The sequence below is a fragment of the Vidua chalybeata genome, chromosome 2 (assembly GCF_026979565.1).
Source record: "Vidua chalybeata isolate OUT-0048 chromosome 2, bVidCha1 merged haplotype, whole genome shotgun sequence".
NCBI lineage: Eukaryota > Metazoa > Chordata > Aves > Passeriformes > Viduidae > Vidua > Vidua chalybeata.
The window spans coordinates 24,533,505-24,557,369 of record NC_071531.1 but is presented as its reverse complement, the minus strand read 5'-3'; the positions used below and the strand labels follow the sequence as shown (position 1 = coordinate 24,557,369).

At 39.6% G+C, this 23,865-nt stretch overlaps 1 protein-coding gene across 8 annotated transcripts in view; it reads right to left on the bottom strand.

Annotated features, from left to right (window-relative positions):
* NAXD (NAD(P)HX dehydratase) overlaps positions 1-23,865 on the bottom strand; it is a 51,106-nt gene that overhangs the window by 13,224 nt on the left and 14,017 nt on the right. For all 8 annotated transcript variants that reach the window (XM_053934670.1, XM_053934665.1, XM_053934667.1 and 5 more), the window contains 4 exons: positions 15,110-15,218; positions 763-813; positions 580-684; positions 101-221 (listed from right to left, as the gene is read on the bottom strand). In XM_053934670.1, coding sequence (XP_053790645.1) covers positions 101-221; positions 580-684; positions 763-813; positions 15,110-15,218 — 386 coding nt within the window. The remainder of the gene's footprint in view (positions 1-100; positions 222-579; positions 685-762; positions 814-15,109; positions 15,219-23,865) is intronic.

The following is a 23,865-nucleotide window of genomic DNA, read 5'->3' as shown; positions in this document are numbered from 1 at the left end:
TCAGGGGAATACTGCCAATTGCTATACACTCTACTGGAATGTGACTGAAAGCAAACAGAACAGAACAATCACATTGCTGAAAGCAGAAGGCTTCACTTACCCTTCTCTCCATCTGAAATAAGATCTCTTTCTCCCTTTTGCACAACTGTCAAATTCCCCATGGCTTGGCTGAGTCTTAGTACACATCCATGATGATCACTACTGTCTACAGGGTCTCTAAGCTACAACACAAGAATTCCATACACAGTACATATTTTGTTACTAGAACAACATATTCTAACATGCATATACCTAAGAAGAAAAAAAGCAACAACATCAGTATGTATTTTTCTCTGTATTTTTTTCTGTAGCCACTGCAATGTTAAAAAATGCATGACAGTGGATCTTCTTTAAAAAAGAGCTCAGTTTAAGAATATGCATTGCTGTGGCAATGATCCCATGGAATAACAACCCAGAAAGTGTTTCTCTCACATATAAGAAATAGAACATAATATTTGAGCCAGTAATAAGTTACTTATTTTCAAGGACAAAAAGACTGAACTTGCAAATACATAAATACCAAAAAGGCAAACAGCTCACCATGGCTTCATACAGTCTACTGAACTCCATATAGTTTGGAGTAAGAATAGCTCGCTGGTAGCCTTGAATAAGAGAAGGTTGCTGGGAAATGAGCCACAGTCCATCCTGGAAAATATAGTAAGAACATTTACTGAATAGATTCTTAAATGTTAAACCACTGACTGAAATAAAGAAAATACTTACTGCATCAATAATGATAGGAATTCCTTTCACTTTCGATTTCTCTATGATACCCTGCAAAAAATGCAGATACTTTTAAGAGGCTTGTTAATTTAGATTTTGTAAAATCCAAACCAAAATCATATAATAAATCTGACCATGCAAGTTGTTTTTACAAAGTGATAGAAAAAAATCTGTTATATTCTGCAAACTAATGTAAAAGATTTTCATATCAGCAGGTAATTTTACAGTCACAGTGTTTTCTCCCTGGTTTAAGTGTCCACAGAGTTGGTATGTGTATTGGGGTACTCATGGCAAGGTTTTGGGAGGGAGAAGAGGGGCTACAGGCCTTCTCCAAGAAGTTGCTGGAAGCTTCCCTCATGTCCAACAGAGCTGATACCAGCCAGCTCCAGGACAGTCCTGCCACTGGCCAAGCCAAGCCCATCAGCGACAGTGATGGGATCATAGACTTGAAAACAGGATAAAGTTACCGTTGCAGCCAGAGAAGAGAGGAGTGAGAATATGTGAAAGCTACAGCCCTGCAGACATGCAGGTCAGTGAAGGAGGAAGAGGAGGTGCTCCAGGCTCTGAAGCAGAGATTCCCCTGCAGCCTGTGGTGCAGTTCACAGTGAGGCAGCTGTGCCCCTGCAGCCCATGGAAATCCACAAGGAAGCAGAGCAGGTCACCCCATGGAAAGTGTGCACTGAAACAGGCTCCTGGCTGGACCTGTGGCCCCATGGAGACAGGAGCCCACAGTGGGGCAGTCTGTTTCTGAAGGACTGCACCCCATGGGAAGGAGCCATGTTGGAGCGGTTTGTGAAGAACTGCAGTCCATGGGAAGTCCACTGGAGAAGTTTGTGGAGGACTATCTCTTGCAGGAGGGGACCCATGATGGAAGAGGGGAAGAAGGTGGAGTCCTTCCCCTGAGGAGGAAAGAGCAGCAGAGACAATATGTGATGAACTGACCAGAGTACCCATTTCCTGATCTCCTGCACCACTGACAGCAGGAAAATGAGTAATTCTGGAGGTAAAATAAGCTGAGGAAGAAGGGAGGGGTGGAGGGAAGATGTTTCACCACTTGGTTTTATTTCTCATTATCCTACTCTGATTTCATTTGTTATAAAACTCAATTTCCCCAAGGTGAGTCTGTTGCACATACTTCAATATAACAGTAACTGGTGAATGATCTCTCCTGTCCTTATCTTAACCCATGAGCCTTTTGTTTTATTTTCTCTCCCCTGTCCAGCTGAGGAGGGGAGTGATAGAGAAGCTTTGATGGGCACCTGGCATTCAGCCAGGGTCAACCCACTACAATAAGCAAACAAACAAGCAATCTCACCCACTCTGTCTGCTGTAGGAGGCATGTAAAGCCAACACAAATCACACATAGTAAACATACATCTTCAATTAAAATAAAACCAGAAAAATCTCAGTGAGTACTGCCTTGATAGAAATCTACCAATAACTATAATAACTAACTTCAGTTGCTTTGCTGCTGACAGCCCCACTGCAGTATTAGTTTATATACTAACAAACATATGAGACAAGCAGTATATATGATGTCATTTCACCTGTGGGTCTGGAGGTTTTATGTTTTGAAAGCAAAACCAAGGTGGCCCAGGCAACAGAGCATTGTAAAAGTGTTCTTTTCAGCAAGCAGTGTCTCTGAGTAGACTGCCCTTGTTCTGTCTCCTAAGCCAGCAGCAGCAATGACTGATCCTCAGGCTTTTTAATGAACAGTGGCTGACAGTTAAGTTTTTTTCAGTGTTGGTTATTACCAACTCATCTTTGAAGCTGGAGGGTTTATCTTTTTCCTGTATAAGATAACAGAGCATGGTATCCTTCCAAAAGTTTAATTAATTTTGAATGTTATTAAGCTCTTCAGACTAGCTATCATATAGCACTGAGCTTCACAGGTTAGCAAGGCATGATGTAAGGAAGAAGGAAGCAATTTTTAATTACTATTCAGAGTACTGAACTTCTCTCTTTTCTTGTATAGTGGTCAAAATAAACACCACCCACCTTGCTCCCTGTAACTTATTACATATGACATACACATATCCTCACAAACATTACTACCTGACTCTGATTTTTCCAATACCAATGGAAAGTGGAAAGTATTTCCCTTCCATTTTCTTTGTCGGGCACTGTTTGCAGTTTGGAAGCATGAGACTACCCAGTGCTCCAAGCCTGAGGACTTGTCTCAACACACAGCTGTGGCTACAGCAGAAGCTACTAGAGAACAGAAACATTTCCAAAATAGACTTGCACAACTTGGGCTGTGTGTCAGACTGCCAGCTGCCCACCTCCTTTGAGATCCCTAGGGAAAACCACAGAGTTTTCTCTTATACTCAGCTACTTGAGTAATTTTGAACCAATTACAAGTTTTACACAACTCTTATGATTCAGCTACTGCTAAATTATTCAAATTTATTAGTAAGTATACTTAACAGCTGTGTGAGGATGGAGTCTTAAAACATACCTAGAATTAACTGTGGCATTCTGAAAACCAGAGTACCTTACTATCAAAGCTTTCAAGAAATGTATGAGAGAGTAATTTCTTAATTCATTCATGTTAATCTGCACAAATGTGCACAGCTTAGTTTTCCTTCACAGAAGCTGCACTGCTTTGCCCTTGCTGTGTTAAGTTCATTAACAATTATGTTTAACTTGGCTCACTTTGCAACAAGAAAACAAAGCTGTGGATCTAGCAACCGGATTTTGTTTTGCTGTTTGTATTTTCTTTGTATAAACGCATGTTATAGATCCAACAGCCCAATTATTTTTGAATTATACTAAGCTCTTCTGATTAGATATCATAGGGCACTGAGACCCAGACCTCAGCAAGATCATCCTCCCCCAGTCTTTGAAGGTACAAATACCTTTTGCTGCAACCCGGTTTTCTAACTGGTTATAATTAGAATATTTCTGTATATTGGCAGCTTCACCAAACTCCTTCAGTACACTTAAAATGATTACTGCTCCACTTCCCACTAATATGAATCACCAGTTTATTCTAGTATGTCAACTTCAGTGAGCCAGTCTTTCATGACACTTGATGTTCTTAAACTAAAAAAGATTTCCCCAACAGAGTCAGTAACCAAGTCTGAAGGAAGACACCAGATCTCAGGAGTCCTTATCCTTCCAAACTGTTCTCTTAAATGCATTATAAGCAATCTAGGGAAGGAATTTTGCCAAAATTCTGTTCCCAAAGACGCTGAAGTTTGGCAGTTGCTGTTATTGTTTGGCTCTTTTTAATATAATTTTCCTCATAATTGTCATCTTGGCTACTGGAATGTCTCGCTCTCTCCTAAATAATCAATCCTGAAGATCCATGGTATACCAAAAGAATGTATGTATAAGATTAAAAAAAAAAGTGGAAGTTACAAAGCATGACAGTATATCTACAGCTAAATAGCACCTGGAAGGCCAGATTACTGATACACTTTAGAGAAATAAGGCATTTTTTTCCTAATCATGTTTTGAGTTCCTACCTCTCTAGCACATCCTCCACAGTCCTGCAACATTTGATCTCTACTCCAAAGAGAAATTTCACCTTGCTAAGTAAAACCACTGGGCAAACAAATCTTATTGTGTACCAAGTCTCTGAGGTATCAGTTTCTAATCTAACATACTCAATGATCTTTGCTTGTTCTTCCTCTCCTTATAAAAAAAAACAATCAGGGGATACAAAGCTGTTTGTCATATTTAGAAACATTTTTATTTAAAAAATTCCAAACAATAAGAAACAAACAAACAAACAAAGCCCCTATCCCAATTATTTTCCTTTTCTCTTCCTTCCTTAAATGCAGGGGTAAACTGCTTGGAGATAGACAAGGAACCTCACAGAGGAAGTTCTGGGGAGGGAAGGGGTGATTTCAAAACTGTAATAAACCAGTGAAGATCAGGCAACCCCCCTAAGACATGTCTGAAGGACACCACATTCACAGGAGAACCCCTGTTTCCTACTGATTGTGGACAGGGCCACTGGAGAGCAGTTCATCCCACGCAGCTTCGACACCTCCTTTAGGGTGGGATGAAGAGCCAACAGACATACCTGCCTCTCCTCAGCTATCACAGGTTTTATTTGTACTGTTTTATTTTTAGACACCACGAATTAGGTGAGATGAAGCCCACTTTTAAACACCCTATTTCTGCAAATATTGCATTTTAAGAAAATCCTTAAATATTTGCATTAACAGGAGTTTATGGCAATAATGGCAAAATCCTCTATTCAGAGTATTGGCAAAGATCAATTTTCACCTGTATTTGTACCTCGGTATTTGGCATGGACTCTTTTTGGTTAATACCTGTAGATACAGAAGAACCTTCACTGTTAATTGCCCAATTAATACAGGTCAGGCTAACTCTGCTTTCACACCAAAACCTATTTAACAGTTCCTGATAAAATTCCACATATAAGCAGAAAACATCTGTTCAGTTTTATCAAATATAACAATTATTTCTATGGGAAAGGATTTAGAAGAGAACATTGACAATTAAAAATATTAAGAAATGTCACTAAGACAAAAGCTGAAATGAAAACACCATTGACAAGTGAACAGCAACACATACAGATATCAATGATAAGCCCAAAACATCATCCCTTTCCTTCAAATAGCATTTTGAATATTAAGGATTTGAAGATTCTAGCTCCAGGATAGCCCAGTGAACAAACATTCTGTGCACAGAATGTATTATACTACAACAGTGGTGGTTCAGCTTGGAGCAAGGCAGGAGAACTTCCTTCAGTTTACTCCTAAGCCCTCAAGGACATCCAGAACTGAAGCACTGAACTCACAAGGCAATCTTGGCACGAGTCACAAAGAGAGAGGACAACCATGAGAAGAAGAGAATGATGCACTGTTGTCACCCAACCTTATGAACTACAGCCACACTGTGTAGCTAAGATAGCAAAGACTGAAATTTGGATCCTTCCTCTGCAATTTACAGCCAGGGCCAAAATTCAGTCTCTTAACCATTCACATTGAGAGTCTTAATAATGGGGTTGGGGCAATCTCTTGCTAGAGATATTCTTTCTATCAGCTGGCTAAATACTTGGTAGTCCTCTGAAACAGTGATTCAACATTTGCGTGAGAAAAGGAAAAGAGGTGTCAACCCCCGTTATTAAAATCAGTGATGATTAACTGTATTGCAAGACTGCAGTACCCGTGCTAGAACAAATCTGTAGCAGGAGTTTGCTCTCCTAACAACGAGACCAAATCTGAAGCTTCTATCCTGATTAAGCCAAAGAGGAAATTACCTGGGATTCACACATCCCACAAAGATGCTCCATGGGACAAACTCTCTCACAGTTATTATCATTTGTTAGCAGCACCAAATACTTGACATTTAGAATTGCCCAAAATAGTATTTCAGTCATTGCAATTTTGGTGGTGGTGGTTGAGAAGAAGAAAGCCAGAGAGAGTAAAATTAACCTGAATCTACTCCTACTCTATTCTTGAAATACACTATTTCCTGAAAAAACCTTTTTCTTTGACTCGTTATTCAGGACTTCTACGCAAGCAGCCTACTCAATAAGAACTGAAAAAGAACTTGTGTCACAGTAGAAACCATTAGTCTATCTGAGGAAAGGTAACTCTTTACTGTAATTTCAAAAATTTACAAAGTAAGGATGAAAAATTAATGTTTTTTCATTATTTTTTCATTATCATATATTCCCTTAAATGCAATGCATTCATTATAGTAGAAATCCGTTTCCTGTCCCAACTTTCACATGGGAATTTTAAAACAGATTCCCAAACCCAAATTCCAAACTTTAAAAGAAACCCAAAAGACAAAGCTGAAACACAAAATAAGCACAACCACCAAAACAAAACCAAAACACACCAACCAGCACACTTCCCCTAAAAGAACCTGAAACACAAAACCCCAACACACTGATACCTGTACAACACACACACAAATGCAGAATTATTCAGGCTGGAAAGGACTGCAGGAGGGAGAAGCCTGAAGGAACAAATGGACAGGATACTGCTGAGAGAGGACACAGTAATGCAGAAAAGCATGATGATATTTAACCATTTGATAGCCTGCAGCTGTGCTGTGCAACACACAATTCACCTGCACTGTACTAACATGGACATCCAGGACACCTGAACACTTCCACAAGTATTATGGAAAAGGGAATGGGGCTGAGATGAGCCACTGGTTGTAAGAAACAGCCACGTGGAGAATAGTGGGGAACACGTGAGGGAGGAATAAATTGCTATGGAGTTCCTGAGTGCAAGCAAAGGATTCCTTATCAGCAATTGAAGTCTTCAGAGAGCAGCCACCCTGAGGCCCCAGGGGCAGAGAACAGGTGATGCTCTCTCAGCCAGTGCCCACAGTCTCTTGGAAAGAAACTCTGCAGTCTGGACTTCTCCACCCAAGTCCATGAGCCAGCAATAACAGCCATCCTATTTATGCTGCCCACATGCAACAGCATAAAAGCTGGTTCTCCACAGATCCATAGAAAAGACAATTATGTAAGTTTGTCACACCTAAGTCAGACATACTTTTCAGCTTTTTTAATTAGATGTGGATTAGCAGAAGAATGCCTGCAGTGACTTTTAATATATTAGTATTTTTATCACTACTTATGTTCTTCCTCATGAGCTAGTTCAGCTACAGAAAACTTTGGCATTTGGTGTTTACAAAACAAAGAATCAGGAAATTAGAGCCAGTCATTTAATTATAAGATTGAATTTTAATGAAATGAACGGAAAACCAGACTAGCAGAATATATAAAGCAACATCTATCCTACAACAGTAATTAATTTTCACACTGCCATTTTCCTACCTAGCAACGGAAAGATTGCTTTACTTGACATCAGCAAAAAACACTGCATTTGCTTAGTCCCTTCAAGAGTCATGTCTTGACCCACTCTCAGGAAAAGTCTTACTCATATTCTCAAAAATAAATTCAAGCCTTAACATGCCATAATAATGGACAGTATTGACAAAAGTGACTTTAGGAAGCAGTGCCTTCTTCAGCCCACTTAAGGTGCACTCCACTGCAACCTGCAAATGCTGAGTATGTAGTTACACACTCTGGTTTGGTAAAGACATGCAAATGTGCATAACCTGGCATTGGGAGTGGCAGCCCCTTTTACAAAGAACCCTCTCCTGAAAGCTAGGATCAGAAAATGCTGTTGAAACGCCGCCTATAATTGCTTATATTTTCTGCATGGATGCTGCTTTCATCCAGCAATCCTGAATCCATGATTTTGTCTGAAACAGGGTGATAAAAGAAAAAAAGAGCCAAAATTTTCCTCTAAATGCTGCAGCTCGAAGCATTTCCACACATCCTCCTCCCCAAGGTGACCGGGAGGAACAAATAAGTTCCACCCCAACACGCTGCAAATCGATTCCTACAAACAGGCACTGAAAGCCCTAGGAAGCATTTCTGCCTTGCTTGCTTCAAGTCTGGATAAATGCAGAGTTAGCAGGGACTCAGCTGCAATAGAGGTCAGGATGCAGCTCTCTGGTGGAGGTGCCTGGAAAATGGGCTTGCAAGCAGGAATTTGTAATCTTGCACAGCTAGAAGTAGGCAAATATCCCAGGCACAGGCTGTGCTCAAGGCTACAGTCCTAGCTGGCAGGGGGGAGAAGCTTCCCTTAATATATTCTATTTGATGCAAGAAGTTTGAAAAACATTAAGAATGGAGTTCTACTGTTTGAGATTCTTCCCATTAGAGCCATATTTTCAGAAATTTCAAAACTGGTTTTAGGCTTTTATTGACTCGCTGATTAAAATGTGCAGTTGTCTCTTAAATGTGCTTTTATTAATTCCTACAAACTGATCCAAAGACTCATCCTCCTTTCAAAATTCAGCAAAGACAATGAAAATCTCTCTTTGTGGACAAGATGCATATATAAAAATCACCTTTAACTAGCCTAATTGCCTGAGTTTTACTTTATGTATTTCTGTATGCATACCTGTCACTAACTCATTAATCGCTCCACTAAGCCCTCAAACCTCGTGCAAGGAATGACCACCACTTGTGAATGAAGAGTCACCTAATAGAGATGAACATCCCTGCTCTGGAACAAATAGGTTCTTCATCGCATGGTTTATGCTCCATTCAATTTAAGTTGGTCTTTTGTCTTTTAACTGTGGTACCACATGCTAAGCCCTGTTTTCCAAAACAGATTTTCAGGTGCACAGCAGAATGTTTCACTTAAGCCAGGCAGAGTGTGATAAGGACTCTAAAGAATGTCCTTCTACACCATCAGGCTCATTAAGTGCTTTGGGAGATGTTAGAAGCTGTTACAATTAACAAAACCGAAGACACTGTAGATGCCAGCTAATCAAAACTGTTCTGTTCTACATTAAAAAAAAAAAAAGAGAAAATTATTCATTTGTAGATTCCTTCTTTGAATTCAAATTAGATCACTTGCCTTAAGCATGGAAGAAAACTGCAACAGTTTCTTAATATCAGCTTCAATCACATGCTAAATTCCTGAAGAAGTGACATAAGCCAAAGTAATGCCTGAACACAATAAGAAAAAGCAAAAGCCTCTGAAATACTGTCCTAGTTATGAAAAAATCCAGAGCACTCCTTTTTGCCTGTGCTTCTCCAAAATCATGGTCAACCAGAGACCATTTCAGAAGCTACATTTATACATACATTTCAGCCCTAAACACATGAATGTCCACTTTTAAGTATTAATCCTTTTTATTGTAATCCAAAGTATAAATATCTACATCAGAATAAATGAAAGCAATAATTTTTCTCATGCACTCCTTCACTCAATGTTTGCACTGACAATGAAAACTCTACAAGGTTTCCAATTTATAGCTGATTATGTTAACTAGATTTGGCATAAGATATTCATGGTCAGTTGTTGGCACTTTGTCTTAAATAAACATAAACTTAAAATGAACTTGTCATGCTTAAAATGAACTTAATGAACTGAATTTATCACTGCCAATTTATTTTTAGGGTTTCTAGCTGAATGAGCTCATAAAGAGTTGAAAAGATATCTAATACCAGTGGTCTGCTGACAAATGCTTTTGGGCATCAAAATCAAGTTAAACAACAATATAAGCCTACATGGAGAAAGCAAATAAATAGCCCACTTCACTGTGAATGACTTTCATCAAGATCCATTACACATATTAGAAATAAATTTTGTTTGCAAGCTGCATAAACCTGTATTTAAGGTACAGTTAGCATATATTCAAACACTATTTTTCTAATCAAGACATCTATGAGGAAGCCACAGAATATTAATAGTTCTTAGCTCAAGCAGCAAGAGTTTCTTGGCATAACCAAGAGGGTATCTCTGCCTTGAGCTGGTGTTCCTAAGCTTCATCCACACCAGTAACACCACCACAAAGACCTGCATCCTAACCCAGCAACTGCCCCACCTTAGGTGACGACATCCACAAATTCTGAGTCTCATCAGGCCTTTTGAAAGCAATAAAGCTTGGCTAGCTGGAGATCAGTTTTTCACTGGATTCTGTTTGTGATATGTGCATCAATGCTGGGCCTTGGGGGAAGGCTGACAGCACGCACATTCTCACAGAGAGGGCACACACATCCCCCTGGGTTTTGCCCTTGCAGTACCCCAAACACAAAGTTCCAGCTACCTCACCTCTTCCTAGCTGAGGGCTGAGAAGAGAAAGGCATATCCTTGCTGCTACTTCAGTTCCTTATGAACTGCTGAATCCTCACAGCAAGAGCCTGCAAAGGGTATAAACAGGGAGGAAGCAAATGCACGACACATGCTAAAGAATGAAGTTTCTGGAAAATAATTCTGCTCATTTGAGTTGCCATGAGCAATGACTCTAAACAATAACACATTCTGCAGTGACTCCAAACAATACTACATTCTGTTGGTTTATATTTGTACATGGTGGTAAGTACCACAGGCAATACTAATCTGTCATCTGCAACATTCGCCTGAGACTCTTCTCAGGTGCCTTACACCTGTGGTACAAATAGAACTGAGAGGGCTAGTACATATCAAGAGGAAAATCCTTTTCAAGGCTCACAGTGACAGATTCAGCTCTAACAGACCTATATGATAACAACTGGTGGCCCTGTATTCTGCAGTGCTCTTGATCTTGCAAAAAAGTAGTGCAGATAGTGTAGTGAAGCACCTGGTCCCATTCTCACAACTTATTAGGGCTTTGAAGTGTTGCCTAAATCTTGAATGCATGGGGCTTGAAAGGGGGAAAATAATCCAACTGACCAAAGACAGAAAGGCTGATACCTTAGGCAAGGTGGAACTGAGAATCCACCCTTCTGAAAATTTCAAATGGGTTCTCTCTGGGCACACCTGATGGAGATGATCTGTGACAAGGGCCCAAACCTCTCTCACCATGTAGATGTTAACTACACCCAAGACATTTTAACACAACCTTAAGATGATGTCACAAGGGGTGGAAAATGAGATTCTGAAATTTATATCCCAAGAGATAGCAGAGATCTTTAAGGGCAAATGATTGGCTGAAGGAAGCACTGTAGGACAAGGTGGCTGAAGGAAGAAAAACAGCAACAGCAATAGGCACAAATGGCAGCTAGGCAGGGCCTCAGCCAAAAGAAAACCCAGGCTGGTAGTCCTGACATGTTCTGGAAACTAAAACAAAGACTGAGAATTGAGCAAGAGGAACAAGCATATGGTTTGAGAACCCAGTCAATTTCATCGTGTAATCTGAATTACACAGAGCTGTTCTTGCCATTAATCATTACCTCTCTCCTACAGGAGGAAAGCAAGTGTGCTCTGCTGAAAACTGCATTCTGACTTTAATCAAGACACACAAGTCTGGAAGACCAGGGTCCAGGACTGGGTGCTGCCACTTCAAGGAGAGAGGCAAAGAACCCAGTGACAAGCAAGGAAGATTCCAATGTGGAAGAGTTCAGTTAAGGAGAGGGCTCTTCATAAGCATGAATGCTTGTCTATGTGATCCCTACAGTAACTGCTATTCCAGCAGCAATCCTCTATCAGTCCATCTGGCCTCAAAGCCAGAAGGAACAGGGGAAAGGAGATGACAAGAGGATGGAAACTAATGAGGACACAGCTCAGCCTGTAACTGCCTCACTGCCTGGTGGCAACAGAATGCAGAACATCTGGAGCATTAGGCTCTCCCAGGAGGGAGGGCAAGGAACACTGGTATTTTTAACAAAGTCCTCTCAGAAGCTGCGCTCATCACCCTGCAGCAGAGGAACCTGATTCTCTCACACACCCAAGAAGCAGCTCTTGATGGCACAGGCAGAAATTTCCCTACTTCCAAGCTTCTCCTAGAAGGAAAATCAGATCAGAGTAAAGCCACAAGTGCAAACACACACGCAATGAATGAAGTAAGTTGTGATTGGTAGATATGATAGGGACGTAACACTGCTGCTGCGTGAACAAAAGGAGAATATCCAACAGCTTTGGAAATATGCTGCTTCTAAGTCATTGGGATCTTGGCCTTGCTTACATACAGCAGCTAAACTCTTTCTCAACAGGCTAAACCACCAGCAGCAGTAGTCCAACTGAGCTGAACTCGATGAAATAACATACTGGTATCACTGGCCAGAATCAGTCATGGACACTGAAAAAATACACAGATGGCCTGATGTTCCCCACAAGACAGCTGACATCATGACCAACTTTCACACCAGATGTGGTAACAGCATTTCAAAGGTTTGTAGTAGTATGGGGAGCAGAAATGTTTCAATCTACACACTCCAGAGCTGAGAATTGGAGCAGAAATATGGTTTTGCTCTTTTCTCTTGAAAAGAAGCTGCTTGGACTGCTTATTTGCATTGGAATTGGAAAGTCTAAGCAGGTTGAGACTAGAACTGCCACATCTGCAAGGGATCCAGGTATACAGCTATCAGGACACAATAAATGCTTTCTTTAGGAGAATTTTCTGAAGCTGCAGCTCCTGGTCTCACAAACCCATGGCTAGAAGGCTCTGACAGAGCATCAGCTCCAAGTAACAGAATGTGAGGCTTCTGGCACAGACCCACACAAGTGGCTTATAAAAGGAGGATATAACTTGCAGAGCAGCTTCTTGTAACAGGACTTGTAAATGGAACTACATCCAAACCCACAAAATTGCAGGAAGACAGTAAATATGTATTCAAAGACTATCATAGTGCTCAAGGAAAAAGAAATCAAATCAAAGGAAACTGATTACAAGGTGGGTTTTTTTTAAATCAGACTGTTGAAAAGAGCTCAAATGCCACAGTGAACAGTGCAGGCGTTAAGAATGAGGGAAGCAGGTGACATCCTAAAGATGCTGAGGAAGCAAAGCATTCTTTGATCTGGAGACGATGCACCATCTGGTCAACACGCACTCAAGCTATTCCACAACAAAACAAGTGTCTCTTGGCCATATACCAGAAATTGAAGGTTACAGCACTAGTAATTAATTTCTTAATTTCTCAAGGCTCAGAAGAGAGAGGCAGCCCAAACACATAACTGTTTGGAGAAGCACATTAATTGGAAATGTGCTGGCACAATACTGACAAGAACTGACATAAAAGCAGCTTTAGAGAGATGCCAAAACACAATGCCTCAGCACCTTAATGGGACAGAAGGAGGCAGAGGGGAAGCTCTATCTCACCATCACTAGCACTCTGATACAAAACCCTGACCAGAAAGCAGACACTCACCTACCTCCCAGCTCAGTGTTCATATGACACATGCCACAGTTAGCTTAAAGTGAAACCAGAAAACTTTATACCAAGCCAGCCTCCTCTAAAAGTTTTAAATAGCAATGCTATCACCTCTTGTTTTTTTTTCTTGACACCTAAAATTCGCTGTTGAAGCAGGAGGGAGGGGGACTCAGCTTTCCCTCAGCACAGAGAAGCACCACTCTCCCTCAGACAGGCAGCCAGGGTTCACTTGTCCCCAGTGGCACATTAAAAACCTCAACGCTGGGTAACTAATGAATATTTGCACAACTACAGTGCAGACAAAGAACTCGAGCTTTAATGTGACTTGAAATTAATAAGGCCAGATCCACAGCTCATATGAATGTGCCCTGAGATTTTAGCACAAAGTAACTTCCAAATGCCTCGTCTTTATTGGCTGGGTTTGTTTCTTTAACTCTAAGCTGGCTTACACAGGACAGCCAGACTGAAGTAAAATATGCTTGTAATTCACTAGGAAAGCAATATTATTTTTAGCAATGAGGAAAAAAACACAATCAAGAAATCTTCCAGATACTTCTGTAGTACAGATAAGCACATAAACCCTAGATGGAATTCTGATATAAAAGACATTTATCTTTGATATTCTAAATGAATTCTTATTTTCTTTTGTTTAAAGTTGTTTTCCTTTAGGAAAAAAAAAACAAAGTTTTTTTTTAGCCAACTTTTTTTTTTCTGTAAAAAGAAAAATCTGAAAATCATGTTTTCAAAAAATAATAAAATCTGTTTAAATTTTTCACTCATACCACCATTTGATTTCTTCATTAGCTGTAATAAATTTATTTTCTTTAATTTCTAATATTTATTACTTTTGCACCTCTGTATCATAATATATACATTTACCTTAAAAAAATTAAAGAAGCAAGAAACTCCAATAGCAACTTTCTTTAACAAAATCCCAGCAAAACTACCATTGATAGTTTTCAAGGTATTCTAAACACTTAAGATAGTGTGGTCTCCAGTCTCTTGCCTGCTCTGTTTCATGATATCACTGTGTAACTGTCAACATTTCTATAAATTATATTAATTCCACTTGTTAGTGCCACTGATTAATTCAGTAATACTGGTCAGGAAAAAAAATTGTACAAATTAGATTGACATTAGACTGAAAGACACACTTCAAACACACAAAGATGTGTTGACAGTAATACAAAACATCATTGAGAAGATGGTCTAAGTACTTATTATTTAAAGTAAAAGACTATCTAATCTCCTGTTTCAGCTCTCCACTAAGGCTTGACAGAAAATAGGATTATCTCTTTATCCAAAGTAGAAATCTACAACATTTTATAATTAAGAGTATTATTTCTTATTGCAAGAGGACACAGTCCCTGTTCTTTAGTGTATCTGATATGAGCTGTCAAAAATTAGAAACTCAAATCCATATTTATGTATTTACAGTACTGGTGCTTTGCACCTAAGAAAACACAGAGCCTTTTATTTAGATACACGAACACTTATTTCTTAATTAGTGACTTTCACAAACTAAACAAAAGCAAATCAGAACAACCATACAGGTGCCTAAAATTCAGACTGAAGGTTACAGTTTAACAATGAAGACCACAGACAGAAACTGTAATTTTCAGTCAACAATATTTTATTAAATTTGTTATTTAGCAACCATAACAAGAACATTTGTGTAATGATGTAAGATATAGGAATGCTTAATACAATTCAACATAAAGACATAGGATAAAATATCAGTATGCACATTACCTTAGCGTTCTCAAGCAGAACTTCATCTCTGCCTAAGCCAGGTCCTATGACAACCGAGTGCAGCCGTGGTAACCACTTTTCCACCTCATGGACAGCATTGGGACTATCACTACAAGGTAATGTGAAAAAAAAATAAAGAGAAGTTTAAAAAGACTTCATTTTAGTATTCTCAAAAACTGAGTTCAAGATGCAAGATAGAAAGAGGTATTTCCTATCTTGAGTGTCAGGCAATTTTATCGTCTCAACTACCAAGAATCATATGACACAGAAAATATAGAATGGTTGTCCAAATAGCTAACATGAAAAATTTCTCTCAATTCATTCTTTAGAAGATACAACATAAAAATGAGGAAGTAACTGCAAGTATCCACTACAGCTGTTACAAAATAAAAAAATAAAATCCAAGGAGGAAACTAACAATTTTTAGAGTCTGTTACAATTCCCTATTTAATGCTTCTTTGGAGAGGTTATACTTTGGAGAGAGATCCACCATCTCGCAGGTATATATTGCAGCTTGCTGGAAATGATGCAATTGTCTATTACCCCACATGGCAGAATGATAAATCTACTCATATGCTTTTTTGTCAGTTGCTTCATAAGAATTTGTTCCAACTGAATTACAGCCAAATTGTCCCCTTTCCCCAAAAGGCAACAGAAGAAACAAGCTATTCAGTATGGGCATTATCTGCTTGCAGTGCTTAAAATTTCTATGGCATTCTGGTTTTTGTCTACATTGGAAAATGATGAGAAAATTCACTGCCAAATATAGCTGCCATAATACAGCATTCAGTGACTGACCAGAACTGTTTATTTTGTTCTGATCAGTTTTGTTGTGTAAATAGGTCAGAATATTGTGAAAGCACTGCCCAGCATTTGCAGTTAATCCTTACGGAGAGTATGGAGGGAAAATTTAGCCTCCCTCTCCCCCCATCTCTGACATTAGTGACAACAATAAATGAACATCTTAACTGAAGCACAGGGGAATAAAGCTCCCTGTAGGCTGAGCAAGGGGGTACTGCCTCATAGTATTGCTCAGATTATTGTAAGCTTGCAATACTCCAACAAAGCTGTATTATTACAGATTAAAGCCACTGCATGTTTTTCATAACCAACAGCTGTCCTGATGGGACGCAGCACTTGGGAACAAGTGTTTAGGTTGTGTCTGGCAGAATCAGCAAATTCCACAATGATTTCTGCAAGTGCCAGGCAGCAGCCCAAAGCTTTTGCAGCTGCAGGGAGCGAGGCATCCCACTCAAGGGCGCAGGGATGTGATGCCTGGCCACAGCCCAGCGACCCCTCCGCTGACAAGAGCTGCCTCAGAAAGCCCAGAGGTGCCCTGAGCTGACACCACAAAACAGCTCTGTCAAAACAAGGCTGCTGGGTGGGAGTGACGACCCTGCAAGGGCAAGGGAGACAGTGAACACAGCAGGACATCGCTGTCCCTGGAGCAGTCCCTGTTTTAGCAAGCTGAACTTCCATTTGAGCACTGCAGCTCCCTCCCTCCTCCTCTACCTCACATGGAAACCATAGAACTCAAGAACTGTTAAACAGCTCACTTTTCTTTTTATTTATCTCTGTAAAATCACCTATCGGTTTATGATGTAGATAGAGGCTGGAAATAAAAATGATTCAAGAAATAGCAAAAGCACTATTAAAAACATTTTAAAAGACAGGTCTTTAATATGTGGTAGATTGAACATGTGAAAAACCAAACTCTAATAAAACATAATTTCTGAATGCAGACCACTTTTCTTTGTTCACATACTGAACTTCTTTTATCTTTGAAGAGCAATATATATCTCAATATACATATTTCTCAAATAAATAGGTCTATATACCATGTAGTTGTAAGAATATTGCAACTTCTAGATATATAAGGATGTCTGGATTCAACATACCTTTGGATAGCAGAAGCCAAATACATTAAAAAAAACTTCATTAAACATAAGCTAAGAATAGTCATAGGTAGTATCATAAATGCTCTGCTCTTCTACAAACATCTTATGCAAATAACCTAACCATAAAAAAGTTTGTCAATTTATTAATATTCAGGATTGAACTAAGATAATTTTGTCTAAAACTCAATTGATAATGTGCACTTTTCAAAACAAAGCCATCTCTTGGGAAATAAACAGTCCAGTATTAAGCCACTCCTGCACACTTTGCCTCCGGTAATAATAAAAACTACTGTGGAGCTTTTCATCTTCAAAGCATCTTACAAACATTATGTTCGACTCTTCTGCAATGTCACATCAAGAAGCAATCCAAGATGTGAAGGGTCAAGACATTAAAAATGGTGATAATGGCTACTACATTGCAAAATCAGCTATAAAACCATGCTGTAAATAACTGATGGATTTTGAATCTTCATAAAGGAAGTAGAAAAATACTGTCTCACAACAGCATCATGCCAGTTTCACTTCAGGACACTGGATGTTCACAATAGCTGTGCTACGCAGCTACAGACACCGTACCAATATCCTGCATCTACAGCTGCTCTGGAAGTGGAAGGGCTGTTGTGTTATCTACAGTTTATGTCCACACATGCACATCAAACCAGTAGCATTTTAAAGCTGATAGGGTACAAATGATCAACAAGCAGCTTTCTTCAGGCAGTGGTAAACCTTGAATGTTCCTGAACACGGGATTTAGCACAAAGGCAGAAATTCCTCTAGCTCTTACCAGCTACAGTCTACACCCGATGTTTGAACACACCCAGAAAATCTCTCTGACTCAGATCAGATGGCCTCTGCACTCTCAGGCTCCAAAACAGACAAAGCTCAACCTGCTTGTCAGGCACAGTTCCTGGACCATGGTAGTTCCTCGTCAGTGGAAAAAGTGGTTGGGAGAGGCTAGTTGGCATGGGTCAAAATCCTTGCTGAGGATCACCTGGGTAATTTGGCTGTACATATAATTGTGCCTGGGTACTGAGGAATAAATATTTCTTGGCAATATTTAGTTTATTTATTACAGAGAAAGTCAATACATGTTCTTGGTTGCCTGTGGATCAAAACCAGACAAAAATGTCTTTGGAAAAAAACTCCTTTGGAGGCACCAGCACAGAATGCCATGTCAGGTCCTCAGCTGCTCACCGTGAACTACGCTCACACAAAGAACAGAGTTAACCTCCTTTGTCACTTCATGCCAACTGCTCAGCCTGATTACCTGATCTCAAGCCTCTACTATTACTTATCACCTCCACTGCCCAAGATATTGAAAGGACCAAAATTAGCACTGTATTTAAAAAAACCCAATACCTCTCTAGAAAGATACAAGGTATGAAGAAGACTTCCCCTTGATCAAAAAAGATGTGATCTTCAAGCTTTGACAGAAACAAATCAAGTAAGCAAGAATCACAATTGCCTTTAGAGATGCAGAGCCATGTGATATCCAACTTAATTTTTTTCCAAAAGAGATAGCACAAATGCAATACCCCCATTTTAAAGCACAAAGCTAGTAAGAATATAAAGAGGAGTAAGAAAATCTCTTAAGGTCAAGACAAAACAGTATTTCAATTTTTAAGAGGGTAAAAACCTTTGAGAGAGAATTTGATTAAATAAAAATCTGGGATTTTCCAAAATAAAGCAAGTTTTTTTGGAAGGTGATAGGGCAAGACTTTGGGAACTAGTCTGGCTTTCCCCTAATACAAAAATACAAACTCTGCACCATGGACATACACAATAGGAATAATTGGGAAGCTGAATCCTAGCAGTAACACCTGTAAACATGGAGAATAAACTACAGTACCATTGTGCAGATGTGTGCAAAAAAAAGATTCTAGTGACAAAACACATGAGGGAATAAATGGGGAATGAACAAATCTTAGCTACCTCCAGCTAATCACTAGGTGTTATGTGACGTTATCAGATGCCATTCTGATGAAAATCTAGATTATTACAACTCACAGTTGTTCAATCAAGCAACTAAGCAACACCCTCCAAACCCCCAAACACTTCCTCAAAACCTTAGCTTGTCTGCAAAACAACCAATCAACCTCTGACTGCACACATTAAAGAACTATCATAGTGTAAACACATAAATAACAACTGCAAGAGAACAGAATAATTAATAAGAAAAACTGAAGGAGCCTCTGTAACTTGTGTCATATCTGTGAAGCTGTGCAGGTAAGAAAGAGTCTAAAGCTAATGTCAGCAATCATGGAATCAACTTCACAAATTGTCCATTAGTCAGATCTAAACAAATAAGCAAGCAGAGGGAATTACATGGAGGCACACGAGAGAAAAGGACACCAGAGATGGGATCTGATCAGCTTGCCTTGGCTGTTAATGAGAGGTAAGTGGAGGCTGAGATGACTGATGATCTCTTGGGAAGGCAGACACAACACCTTTATCATTTGCTGTCCCTGAAGCTGCTGGGTAGACAGGACCAAGGTATGGTGTTCACTATCTTGCATGTTTATCTTTTTCCTCTTTTCTCTGCTTCCAGAATGTATTGAGGAGAGTACTTTCCATGGCAAAATAGACAAAGATTCTTCAAGTTAAACATCACTGAGTGTCTAAAGTGGTAAGGACAAATTTTCTTTGTAAGTTATTAGTGGCTTTAGGTAACTTTTGCCACATTAACCTCATGAAGTTCAATGAATGCAAGGTGCTGCACCTGGATTGGGCCAATTCTAGGTACGAGTACAGACTGGGAGAAGCCATTGGGGGCAGATTTGAGATGAAGAGCTAATAAAGAAGGAAGAACTAAGTTAAGCTTTTTGTTCTTCAGAACTCTTATATATTTCACTATGGCACAATAAAAACATAGTTCTGTAGATCTTCATCTTAGGGAAAGCTTGATGTAATAACCTTTCCAAAAACAAACAAACAAAAGCTCCTAACATTAAAAAAACAAACAAAAAATCCCCAACAAGCACCAAAGATGGTGGCTACTGCCCTAATATCATCCACAGTTCCTAAGCATCTTCTAGAGCTGTTTGTAACAGATATCTGACAGGTGCCATCTGCTTGAAAGTCTGCTCTAGGTCACTGCCCAGAGTGGGGGGACACTTGACCAGCTTAGGACCTGAAACACCACTTCCATCCCCAACTCTCCAAAGAAATAAAATTTTGTTCTATTATGTATTTTATTCAAAGACTGGCTTTTACCAAATGATCAAAAGCCACCAAGCAACAGCTTTAAATAATCATAGAAAGCTCTAAACACAGCAGCTTTCCCCATTCAGGATGAATGACAGTTTCTGTCACTGCTTTCTAGAGGAGGGAAAGGAACAAGAGATAAGGTGCAGCCTTGTCAAATTTTACACGGAAACAAGAAAATGTGATGCAAAGTCAGCAAGGGTATAACCAGGAGCTACAGAAATAGTAGATAAGCATGAATGACAGCACAAATAGGAGGCAGCAGGACTGCAGCTCTTCACATGGGTCTTAGGCAGAGCTGGTACCTCCTTAATAATCAGAGATGTGGTTTGGACACCAGAAAATGCCATTCAGTGGGACCTCCTGCTAGAGAAGAACACGGGACAAAAGCAGGACTGCTGTCATGTGATTGACTTTGTGGCTCCTCACTGAAGAGTACATTATTCAAATTCTGCTTGTCATCTGTACACACTTGGTATGACTGAGGCAACTCCAAATGCATTAAAATGTACCTCTGCACAAGTCTGTTTATGCAAACTCAGACAAAGTTACACTAAGGGGGCAGTTTCATAGCAAACCTACAGACATCTTCAAAGATGGGAAAAAGTTTCCGATCTGAGGATGAAAGAGTTTCACTTTTGTTTGTCCAAACACTGCAGGTAATTATAATTAATGTGAATCAAATGTTAGACCTGCTGACAAATGGAACTTTTATGCAATACAACACATCAAAAGAGCCAAAGATGGGACACAATGTATAGCTCTAGAACTGAAGTAATTCTCTCAGAAAACTAATTGTTACCAATTGTGGTAAACCTTGGGTGAGGTTTTTATTGGAAACCGGGAAAATTAGATAGGAAGTGAAATTATTCTGGAAAGGATGGGTCAAAGGAATGAAAAGCAAACCCAAACAGTGCAAAAAAATTGTTGAGCATAAAATTAAACTAATTCTCTATTCTAAGAATGGATGTATTTGTCAATGTTTAAATCATCTTTCTTGTAAATTAATGCCAAATTTCCAGAAGCCCAAGGGCTTCAGGCAGCCTCTTACAGTCCCAACAGAACTGGAAATAATAGCTTCTTCTAGAGAAGCTCATTGAACTTTTTATCAACTCTTATGTCTCTCACCAGGCACCTCAGTCAGGTAGAGCAAATCGCAGAGACAACACGCTGGCATGAAGCTGTCTGGATACAATTAGAGAACAAAGAGAGATACATTTGTTAAATTAGGATTAGCATATTAAAATGCCCCCCCAAAAACGTTTAGAAGACAAAAGGGTCATTTTCACCTAACAAGCTGTTTAAATCTTTAAATTGTGTACAATCTGCAAACACTGGATAGAAAACACATATTTTCCAGCTACAATTTGATTAAATAACATGGAAGAAAATGAAAGAGAAATAAAGACCTTAATGAGAGAGGGATTGAATTCTATTCAAATTAAGTCTTCTTTTCCAGACATTGAGTAAGTTAATTTAGACACCAGAAGTGAACCTGGTAGGCTTCTATAAGCAGCAGCAAGAACAGCAACCCATTATCCAGGAGAAACAGGGGTGTCACAAGTTCATAGGAAGGGATTGCTCTTAACGTGCAGATACCAGAGCCTTTACTTGCTCCTTATTCTACCTTCAAGGCAGTAAAAGCTTGAATGACCCACTGAGGCAAACATTTAGAAAAAAAAATGCCATGTTGAATATATTATTGCTTTGTTTTTTTTCTTTTTTCATAATGACAATGACAAAGTGTTTTCCATAGCTGCTACTTGGACACCAGACTCTCACTTGGGTATCAGATGTTCTGCTACACTAGGAATTGGGTGGTCACACACTACAGGCATCGAGGCTAACAACAGCCTCTCTAACAATGAACCCAAATGCACCACACAAATGGGACCAACCACCTCTCTTAAGCAGAGCAGAGCCTCTTGCATCCTGTGAGAGTCCCAAAGGAGAAGCTGTTACCTGACTCTGTTTTCTGAGACTTCTCACCTAGACATGACTACAGCCCTGAAGGTCAACATTATCTAGCCTTGTAAAGATACCACAGCTGCCAACACAATCATTTTATGACCTGCACTTAGATATACACAAATACTTAAAGCAGTTGTAGTCTGTTTTGATCTCAACCACATTACCACTGTGTATTATGACAATCCTCTGCAAAAGCACATTGATAACCAAATGTCTTGACTTCCTATTTTGAGAGTTCATGGAAGTGGTCTTGACCCATTATACTTCCTGTGAACTGAATTGATAAATACAATCTGGCTCATATTTTTCAAATGGACAGCAATCAACCAAACTTGTGACTTTAAAAGCCACAGACTCAAGATAACAATGTAATTTCCCTCAGAAAGGAACACATTTAAAATGTCCCTAGGAAAAAAAATGGTGATGAGCTTTTACCACATTGGTAGCCATTGCATTCAACCCTTAAGGCACAGATAATAGTTGAATTCATACCCAGAAGGCTAGAGTACTTCCAGTCAGCTGTGGACACATGAGAAGACAAGACAGGTCTCAGCCTAAATATCTGCTTTGCTTATTGTCATCTGGGGGGGAAGAAAAGGGAGATCCTAAAACCTTCAAAAACAAACCCCCAGGGACACCTCCCTTCACTCAAACTCAAGAAAGATTAAACACCAAAGAAATTTGATCCCAGTTTCAAATCACAGCAGTATGGCAAGCATTCAGGAAGATAAACTTGTCCAGATCTAACTAGAGTACATCTCTTTCTGACATATCAGAAAGCAGCAAGGACAGCAGCACTCCCTGCAGCAATGCTAAAAATCTTTGGCTATTTCTCACACTTTAAGGAGGTGACAAAACCTCTACTGGAATCACATGGGACCTCTGCAACAATAGGAAGGAAAGGCACTGTAGCACAGGGTGAATACACCTCCCTGCTTCTATTCACTCTGAAACGCACAGCAAAGAAGGAGCCGTTTTTTGCCAAGAAAGCTGGACACAGGGAACAGGTCCATAAGCAAGTTTTGGCCATGGCATTGCATGACAGAACAAGAAACAATTTAAATATATAAATTCTCTAAGCACATACAAACTGACCTTTATCTCCCCCTAAGTACTTAAGAAAGAAACCTAAACTTTCTCATGTGATTCCTAGCCTGGCTGATGTCTAAATGAGGCTTTGGAAGAAAGTATACAATGTTTATATCTTCCTTCATCTTCTCTGCAGGTGTAATAGGGACCTAGCAGCCAAGTCACTTGTGAGACATCTTTTTGATTGTGGGAGGGACCTCTGTTTATTCCCTAACTTTCCCTGGTGACAACAACTCTGCACTTCTTCCAGCAGCTGATCCAAAAGCAAGGTTAGTGCCAGCATTACACCAAAGTAGTGCTGAATAGCTATCCTTAGCTAACACAACTAAAAGGTATGAGCATCCTCCCACATTGGATCAGTACTTTTGCATCTCCTCTCCACATAATAAATTACAGGGGACCAAAAATATTAGGATTATTCCTGGGCCTTCTATAAGAGATTTGGCACTGGTTCAGAGTGCTCAAGTAACTTATCAGAGCCTCAACTACCCATGATTCACTTTCATGAATTTTTTCAAATGCTCAAAACATAGACAAAATTCAATAAAACTAGGTAAAATATGTTCCAGAAACCCTGATCTTCACTGAGTTTTC